This window comes from Ammodytes marinus (assembly GCF_949987685.1).
Source record: "Ammodytes marinus genome assembly, chromosome: 10".
NCBI lineage: Eukaryota > Metazoa > Chordata > Actinopteri > Uranoscopiformes > Ammodytidae > Ammodytes > Ammodytes marinus.
Genome location: NC_137214.1, coordinates 17,117,824 through 17,126,490, shown reverse-complemented (window position 1 = coordinate 17,126,490; position 8,667 = coordinate 17,117,824). Strand labels below are relative to the sequence as shown.

Here is an 8,667-nt window from a genome sequence, read left to right as displayed (position 1 = left end):
ATGTGTGCAAAATAATTACACAAAATTCCCCCTTTTAAAATGTAAACACAATGAAAAGGGTATTAACAATGTTTTAAAGACACTACACCCACACTGGAGTTTTTTGGAATACTTATTCTGCATGACTACACTTCTTCTAAAGTTGGGCAATTATACGCCAGGGAACAAGCTTTTTGCAATGCAGACAGTTTAAGGTGCCACAGTAGAAAATAACGGTAATAACAATGATGAAGGCTGCATTTCCAGTCAAACATTTCAGTGTCTGAGTACTGTGTATGCTCGCTTACTGTCTTGGCTGAAAATACTTAACATGAGTGACCAAACTCAGTGTGCAGATAAAGGAGGACGACAAAGGAGTTTTACTTCTTTATAGTTTGAATCAGTGTACAAGGAACATAATACACTTCATCACTTCAAGTTTGCGGCCTTCTCTGTTTTCTTGGGTTTTTGTTTGTTTGAACTCTGACTTTCCAAACGACTAAAAAGCACTCCAGAGTCCGATCCCAGCGCTCTCCCTTCAAAGGGACAATCCATTCCACGATGCCTTGGCAGGAAGTTGGCATCTGCCCAGCTCCTCTCGCCTGGTTGCACTCCGAGTCTGGACAGAAGCTTGCTCGAAATCTCTGGCACTATTGGCTGAAGGAGTGTCCCGTAAATCCTCAGGCATTCTAGGGAGACGTGGATGATGGTGTCTAGCCAGCGTTGGTCTTTACTGTCGCTCCTGTCTAGTTTCCAGGGTGTGTGGCGCTGAACGAACCCATTGGTCTGCCTCACACATGCACTGATGGCCTCCAGAGCTTTGTATACATGTGTGCTCTCATAGTGATGCTGCACCACGACAGGGAGGTTTTTCACAGCGTCCAACATGTGGTAGTCTTCAGCCACAGCCCTGCCTCCCTGTTCACTTGGGAAGGACTGAAGGCAGAAAGTGGGGTAGACCTGATCTGGGTTAAGGGCCGGCGCTGTGCAGCGGTTAAGCAGACCGCCCAGAGAGTCCGCGAGCTCTGCGTTAAGCAGCTTGATAACTTTGTCATCCGTGTAATCGCAGTCCGAGTCCGGGACCCCCTGGCGCAGAAGAAAGTACCTCATTCCATCCGTTGTGTACATTCTTGAGCGCTCCAGAGGGTCCACCACATTTCCCAAGCTTTTAGACATCTTCTTTCCTGCGACTGTCCAGTGAGAGTGCACGTGTATGGTCTGTGGTAGTGGCAGTCCAGCCCCCAGAAGAAAAGCTGGCCAGTAGATTGCATGAAATTTCAAGATGTCCTTTCCGACTATGTGGTGGGCCACGTTCCACCATTGGTCGTGGTGATCTGGATAGCCAGCGACCGTGAGGTAGTTGACCAGAGCGTCTAGCCACACGTAGATGGTTTGTTCAGCGTCGCCCGGGACAGGGATGCCCCACTGCAGGCGGCTTCTCTGGCGGGACACTGACAGGTCAGGAAGGTCCTCCTGCAGCCACTGGAGAGCGGCATGATAGAAACGCTCAGGCTGCACCGCCCTGGGGTTTCCTCTGAGCCAGTCGAGCAGCTGAGAGCGAAACGCAGACAGACGGAACATGTAGTTCTCCTCTTTCATCCACTCCACCTGCAAAACATTTGAGAGACGACTGAGGTTTTGTTTAGGCTTTACAACATTTCCTCTGATCCACAGGTTTTTTTTTTATCAAAATCTTTTTATTTGGTTTTACAGTATGACAAAGTGCCAGGTTGTTCTTTTGTTACATAAAGGTGGAAGTGAAAAGAATAGATAAAAAACAACTTATGCCACAGCAGAGGTTTTAAAACAGTAGAACAAGAGTAGAATTATCCATGACAAACAAACTGACCTTTATGTTAAAAATCCTAGGACTAACTCTTTAAAGTGTGCAATTATTCTTCTCCACCAAAATTCCACTCATGCTTTGATCACAATTCTTTTTTTTTTATTACCTTGTGGCCACTCTCCAGTGATACCTTGACCTGCTTCCCCGATGAGTCCAAGGCATCGCCAACCTGCGACGGTGTGAGGAAGCTTTCATCTTGGGTGGAGTACCAGCCTTCATAACTGCCCTTATAGATGAGCCCTTTGTCCCAGAGCACAGACCAGAAATGCTTCACGGCCTGACGGTGTCTCCGCTCACTGGTTCTTATGAAGTCTGTATACGATATGTTGCAGCTGTCAAAGAGGAGTTTGAATCTCTGGGACACATCTGTGCAGAAGGTCAGGGGATCTTTTCCTGCAGCTTCAGAAGCTTGTTGGATTTTCAAGCCATGTTCGTCGGTGCCTGAAATGCAAGAAGATAGGGTACATTCTAATCATTTCATTATTTTCTTTGTTATTATTATGATAAAGTCTTTGTAATGTCAAGAAATTTTGTAAAACATTTGGTAGCTTTTTCTGCCTGACTAACAGTCCAAACCCCGAAGATATTGAATTAACAATGATAGTAAATAACATCTACTCTCTTCTGTTCCATTGCCACTGTGGCAAAAGCATCACATGCAATAGCCATAGCAAGAACATCTGCATAGACGTGTATATTTTTTGTCAATGGAGGATTTACCTGTAGAAAACTTAGAGTTGAAACCCTGAAGCAGCTTGTATCTGTGTAAGCAGTCCGCTATCACAGCGGAATACAAGTGTCCAATATGAGGAGCAGCGTTGACATAGAAGATGGGAGTGGTGATGTAGTAACTCCTGTCATCTGTGCTGAGATGTGCGTGCCTGTATCTCAAAACATCGACCCTCCGATGTCTCGACAGAGCTGAAACTGGTGAGAAGAATAGACTTTGTTGCAATGTGCGAAAAGCCTCACAGCTTCTCGTGACAAACTGAAGAGTGGTCCTCATCGTTGGATAGGAGGCTGCGCCCACATGAAGTCCACCAAACGATATTTAGAGAGAGTACAGCAATATACTCGGTGAGTGTTTTAGCCATTCATTTAGATAGCTCCGAGAATTGAGTTTCTCAGGAAAAACATAAAACCACATCCTCTATTGTAAAGAATAATGGACGAGCTTAGATTATTGTTGGCACATGTTTTTCATTCAATAACCAGGAATCATTTCATTTTCAGCTTCTTTCTATTTTCCTACATTTGCAGAGCATGTACCTACTGTCTCGTCAAGGTTAGCCGTTCTTCCGGGTCTATGAGTAACAACATCCGCTCGTCCTCCAATCAAAACGCTGCAAAGTATGCAACGAGCACCACCCGCCAATAAAATTGCGAGGGCTCTCTGCAAAGTTCTGCCGAGTCGACGTCCAGCCAATCAGCTGCTCCGCTTCCTGAAGTCAGTCAACGGCGACGAATGGGGTTGACGTAACGGAGGTAAACATTTTACAAACTTTACCGTGAAGCGGCACATACATAGTATGTCAAGCCTAACTTCATCACAACCGAGTTATATACCTCGTTATTTTTTTTATTTTTTTTTACATTGCTAACCGCAAAGCAAGCTCGTTTTAACCACTTCGAGGGAGTCACCCCATCATGTGATGTTGCCAGCTGTTGCACGACTCCTTACTTTACGGAAGCTTCGTGCAGCTATTTAAACAAACCTTGGGACTTTTATAGTGTGCATATCTATCGTTTCAGATGGAAGTGAACCGCTTGGACTTCTACATCGGTCTCTCCCTGGCTGTGAGCTCCAGCGCTTTTATCGGGACGAGTTTCATCCTGAAGAAGAAAGGCCTGCTGCGATTGGCTAGCAAGGGTTCTATGCGAGCTGGTAGGCTACTACTACAGATTAACTATTACTTTATTTAAATAAATAGTTAATTATTTATAATAATTAATAAAAACAACTTTAATCTACAACAGTGCATCACATTTTATGAGATTGTCATGCGTTTTGAATTTAAAATGTTTATCTTCGAAGTTAAGTTAGCCTACAGATGAGTGAAAGTTTCATAAAATGGAAATAAGATACTCAAGTAGTAGGCCTACAAGTAGCCTACCTGATTGTGACACTCTACTTGAGTTATTTCCACTACCAACTTCATAGTTGTCAATGGGGTAGGGGGTCTTGAAAAATGTATAAGAACACACTAGGTGTTATAAGGTCTGTGTAAACTACTGTTCAAGGCCAATAGGCTACCTAAACAGGACTTTAATTAAGCTTTTAATTAGATATAAAAATGAAGAAGTGTGTAATGGTTAGGGAGTGAGTTAGGCCCAATTGTTTTAAGTGAGGATAAGAAACCTGCAACTTTGACATCTAATCGTTTTTTTTTCTGTATCTCACAGGTCAAGGGGGGTATGCTTACCTAAAGGAATGGCTGTGGTGGGCAGGACTCATTTCAAGTAAGGGAATTATAACCCAACTTAATTCTGAAAAAAAGGTTACGCTGTTATCAGGCCATTCTCCAGAAACATTGTGGTCTTTGTTTGTCATGGGGGGAAGCTCTTGTGGGTTTGGTATTTTTGCCTGTGACGTTGCAGTAGATACAGCACCCACGGTGTCTCTTTGAAGTGCTCATTCCTTTAAAGAGCACATGTGGGCTTGAAGAGAATAATTACTTTCTACTGTAAAACCAGCTGTGACAGCTATGAATGTGTGCACAGTAGCACACTGATGTTCATGTTTTGTTATATTCCAGTGGGAGTTGGAGAGGCTGCTAACTTTGCTGCATATGCATTTGCGCCGGCCACACTGGTGACTCCTCTTGGAGCATTGAGTGTCCTTGTAAGGTAAATGCCCTTGTCTTGAGTTTCTTTTACCAGTTCTTAATAACACCAATTTCATATCACTGACCTTCAAAATACTTCAGGATAAATCTGGTGATATTTTATTTTATTTTTGTCAATGAATCTCATGAAAAGATCCAAACCAACAATGAATTGACAAAGTTGTCTGTATTGCCAAAGCGTCCTATTGTTTGGTCCTCTGTGTTTTAGACATGTTGTCCAAAAACTATTAAATAACAAATAACTGAGCCTCATTGTTGCACTGGGTTAAAAAAAATCCATTACCGTGAAAATCTGCACTGATCCCTGTGACGTAAATTCCCACAAGAGCAGTGTTTCCCAACCTTTTTGGTTTGTGCTACCTTTAACTTCAGCTATATTTACTTAAGATGCTTAACAAATAAAAATAAAATACCCCTCACATTTTTTAATGTTGGATTTTTAAAGACTTGAAGTAGAAATTAGAAAATTCAGTTTTTTTACAAGAAAGAAAGAATAGAGGAAATTAAGCAAAAAATTATGTTATGTAATGAGACTATCACTTATCATTAATAACATGTCGTTTTTTTGCTAACTCTGTGTATGCATCATGATGTTTTTCATTCCAGTGCGGTGCTTTCCTCTTACTTTCTGAATGAGAGGCTGAATGTGCATGGGAAGATTGGGTGTTTGCTGTGCGTCTTGGGCTCCACGGTGATGGTGATCCATGCTCCGCAGGAAGAGGAGGTTGCCTCCCTCAGTGCCATGGCTGAGAAGCTCAGGGACCCAGGTAGTAGGACCAGCCCCTCATCAGTGTGATCTCATTAACCATTATGTGGAAACTAAATCCCAGACACGGGATCAGACTTTTCAGGTCACTAACTCCTTCTCAAATGCTCCCACTAGGTTTCATTGCGTTTGCTGTGTGCGTTGTGGGAAGCAGCCTGGCTCTTATTTTTGCTGTGGCGCCCCGGTTTGGACAGAGGAATGTGCTGGTCTACATCCTGATCTGCTCGGTGATTGGCTCCCTCTCTGTGTCTTGTGTCAAGGGCCTCGGCATTGGCATTAAGGAGCTGTTTGCTGGGACAGCAGTACTGAAGGAACCCCTGTTCTGGTGCTTGGTCATCAGCCTGGTAGTGTGTGTCAGCGTTCAAATCAATTACCTGAACAAAGCCCTGGACATCTTCAACACCTCTATAGTCACTCCCATCTACTACGTCTTCTTCACCACCTCTGTCATGGCTTGCTCTGCCATCCTCTTCAAGGAATGGCTGCGTATGAAAACTGACGGAGTAGTGGGAACCATCAGCGGGTTTCTCATCATCATTTTGGGGATATTCCTCCTCCATGCCTTCAAGGACATTACTTTCAGCTTAGATTCTCTCCCGCTCTACCTGAGGAAGGGCTTTCCATGGGGGCACCAGCCGTACGTGGCTCTTTCCAGCCATGACACCCAAGCCGAGGATGAGATGAGGCAGCCCAGAGAAGGATACTCAAAGGATGGGTGTGGTACGCACCAGAGAGCTCCTTGAGCAGGACCAACTGTCTTGTCATCATCATTAGCCAAAATTGCTTACTGCAATTCTGGAGCTTTAATGCAGATTACAGCTTTACAATGTGACAAGTAAGTTTACTAAGTCTGTTTTACACGATGCAGTATGCGATGGATGAACAAAGTTGCCTCAAGGAAACATTATGTACCTACTACAGTACACTGAATGTCATACAAAATGTACTTTCTTAGTTGTACATCCACATCCGTCAGCTACAAAAGACTGGGCAGATTTCTAGTCTATAATTTATATCAATGCAATTGTCTGTTGCACTATTCTTTCTTTTAACATTACATTAGGACTAACAAATTGAAGGTTGATTATAAGCCTGTATGAACCAGATTGTGCCTTCTGTTACTGAAAACAATGACCGTACTCATAGTTTTGCACTATAAGCCTATATTTGTACAAATGTTTGATTTTACAACCAGTGTAAAAGGAAAATGAGCTTGATTTTCTCATACTGCATTTCAATCATCTGTTGATGAACCTCTGAGTTACTGTATTACCTCAGTATAAGGCTATATACACAAAAAAATGCACCAAAGAACTTTATTTTACTGTATAAATTCCCAACATGTTCCAAGTTGTATCATACCTCTGATGTGACAATTACATTTGTGTGTGTTTGATAATGCTGATTAAAACAAGACTGCAACATTACTTGAAAACACTTTTTCCAAAGGATAGACAGAATTTTTTGGCATTTTGTTTATTGCATATGTACAGTCCAGAACCTCACGCCTCTAAAGTCAGGACATGGGTAGTTCTCTGAAATACAGCAGTGTGTGTTCCTTATGGCAGTTGAATACAAGCTGTCTGTCCCGGATGTGTCCGTCTCTGCAGTCTCCCACACTTAACCCACTAGATACAGCGCATTCAAACTCAGCTTCACAGTTAGACTGGTGAGTCTGACTTGAATCTTGTGACATGACAAAACCAGCTAACGACAGACCATACTCTGAGGACTTCTACATGAATCCATACATGGTATTAATGTCAGGCACTTGTATCAAAAGTAACACTTCATGTTGTTCCCTTTTCCCTGTTGAACAGACAGTTCAGCAACATACACACAGCACCGTCAGGTCACGGCCAGGGCAGAGTGCAGTGTGCATGTGTCTTATTAGGCCTTCAGTGACAGTTTTTACTCTGCCATGGTCTCAGAGCCAGAGAAGGAACCTCTGCTCCTCTGAGTCTGTTCCAGTCTGTTTAGGATAAACTGGCTGGTGTCAATAAACCTCTCCACGCAGTTAACAAAGCATACTTCCGTCCTTGAGTCCAGCTTTGGCCCGGGTTTATCCATACATTTCTCCTGGAGAGTGACACAGACACATTGAGGTGAGATGCAACGGATTATACAAATATATTAGAATCACATTAAGCACAATATAGCCGGGACTGCGCGTGGCCTTGCTCCACCTGTGACCTCAGCACCTTGTACGTCACGTAATGGGACAATTGAAAACTGCAGCGTCGGTGTGAAAGGGGCAGGTTTAAACTGTCACGCATTACAGCATCCGGCGGCACCCTCAAACATACAGTCTATGCCTCAAACGTATCTTCAAGATCCCACATATGTCTGCTTTCAGTCCGGTATGATACAATGTTTGCAATGTAGCCTACGAGACGTTTTGAAATCCAACATTTCCACACACTGACGCCCTGCTCTTGTCATGTTGTGCGCAGGGCCAGCAGGCTGGGCTAAGCTATAACACATTGCAGTCAAGGGAAATGTTAGCCTAATTATTGTTCCGGACAAAGATTACAAATCTCAAGGATAGAACACTTAAAGTTACACCTTGTAGCCAAACGTTTAGTGTATTTAAGGTTTGTGTAGAACACTGGTTGACCGATCCCTGCAGTGACATACGGTGACGGGGTCACAAATGGGGCTACCCGTGGACTAACGTAAACATTAGGACATTCTTATTTGACAACAAATAAAACACATATCTGCAACTTGCATGTCAATATAACACAAGCTAGCTATCAGTCATAGCTACAGGTAAGAACGGAAAAAAGCAATTGCAGAACTGCACTGATAGCTTCAAGCTGCTCTTACCCAGCAAACCTCAGTCATTTGATGCACCAGCTGCTGAAATCTTTGCTTTTGAGTCTCAATTTCGATGAAGTGTTGAAGCTGGGGGTCGGCTGTCGCTCCCTTGCCGTCCATATTTAGCGAAAAATAGCAATATTTCCCTTATTATGTACGCGTTATGGCTCTGAAGCTGACCTTCACGTGTGGGTATGAATTACAGGAAACGGGAAGTAGTTCAACCAATCACGGAGCGCCTTCTCTGCTGACGACACTCGTCATCCAAAATACGTAATTTTTTATATAGGCTACATTACAAAAAAATAATAATATATAATTTAATTAAACGAAGACAGCTCATACAAACGTATGCAAAAGTATGATGAGTACATATAAAAACAGTTTCTATTTTTTTCAGAATGCGGGAA

The 8,667-nt window shown here is 43.0% G+C and overlaps 3 protein-coding genes across 3 annotated transcripts; 1 reads left to right on the top strand and 2 right to left on the bottom strand.

The window, feature by feature from the left end:
- Window positions 1-188: 188 nt before the first annotated feature.
- mars2 (methionyl-tRNA synthetase 2, mitochondrial) lies at window positions 189-3,110 on the bottom strand. The gene is made up of 3 exons (XM_080034955.1): window positions 2,546-3,110; window positions 1,932-2,266; window positions 189-1,587 (listed from the first exon to the last, which is right to left on the bottom strand). Exons 1-3 carry the CDS (start codon window positions 2,829-2,831, stop codon window positions 409-411), a joined length of 1,800 nt encoding a protein of 599 aa, XP_079891081.1. The 5' UTR covers window positions 2,832-3,110; the 3' UTR covers window positions 189-408.
- A 467-nt stretch (window positions 3,111-3,577) lies between these two features.
- On the top strand, window positions 3,578-6,658 carry LOC307256731 (magnesium transporter NIPA2; the record flags this gene model as incomplete). Its single annotated transcript, XM_080035817.1, has 5 exons — window positions 3,578-3,710; window positions 4,229-4,285; window positions 4,582-4,672; window positions 5,278-5,438; window positions 5,555-6,658. 5 exons carry the CDS (start codon window positions 3,578-3,580, stop codon window positions 6,178-6,180), a joined length of 1,068 nt encoding a protein of 355 aa, XP_079891943.1. The 3' UTR covers window positions 6,181-6,658.
- Window positions 6,659-6,893: 235 nt separating this feature from the next.
- On the bottom strand, window positions 6,894-8,456 carry timm8a (translocase of inner mitochondrial membrane 8 homolog A (yeast)). The gene is made up of 2 exons (XM_080035818.1): window positions 8,267-8,456; window positions 6,894-7,516 (listed from the first exon to the last, which is right to left on the bottom strand). Exons 1-2 carry the CDS (start codon window positions 8,375-8,377, stop codon window positions 7,349-7,351), a joined length of 279 nt encoding a protein of 92 aa, XP_079891944.1. The 5' UTR covers window positions 8,378-8,456; the 3' UTR covers window positions 6,894-7,348.
- Window positions 8,457-8,667: the final 211 nt, after the last annotated feature.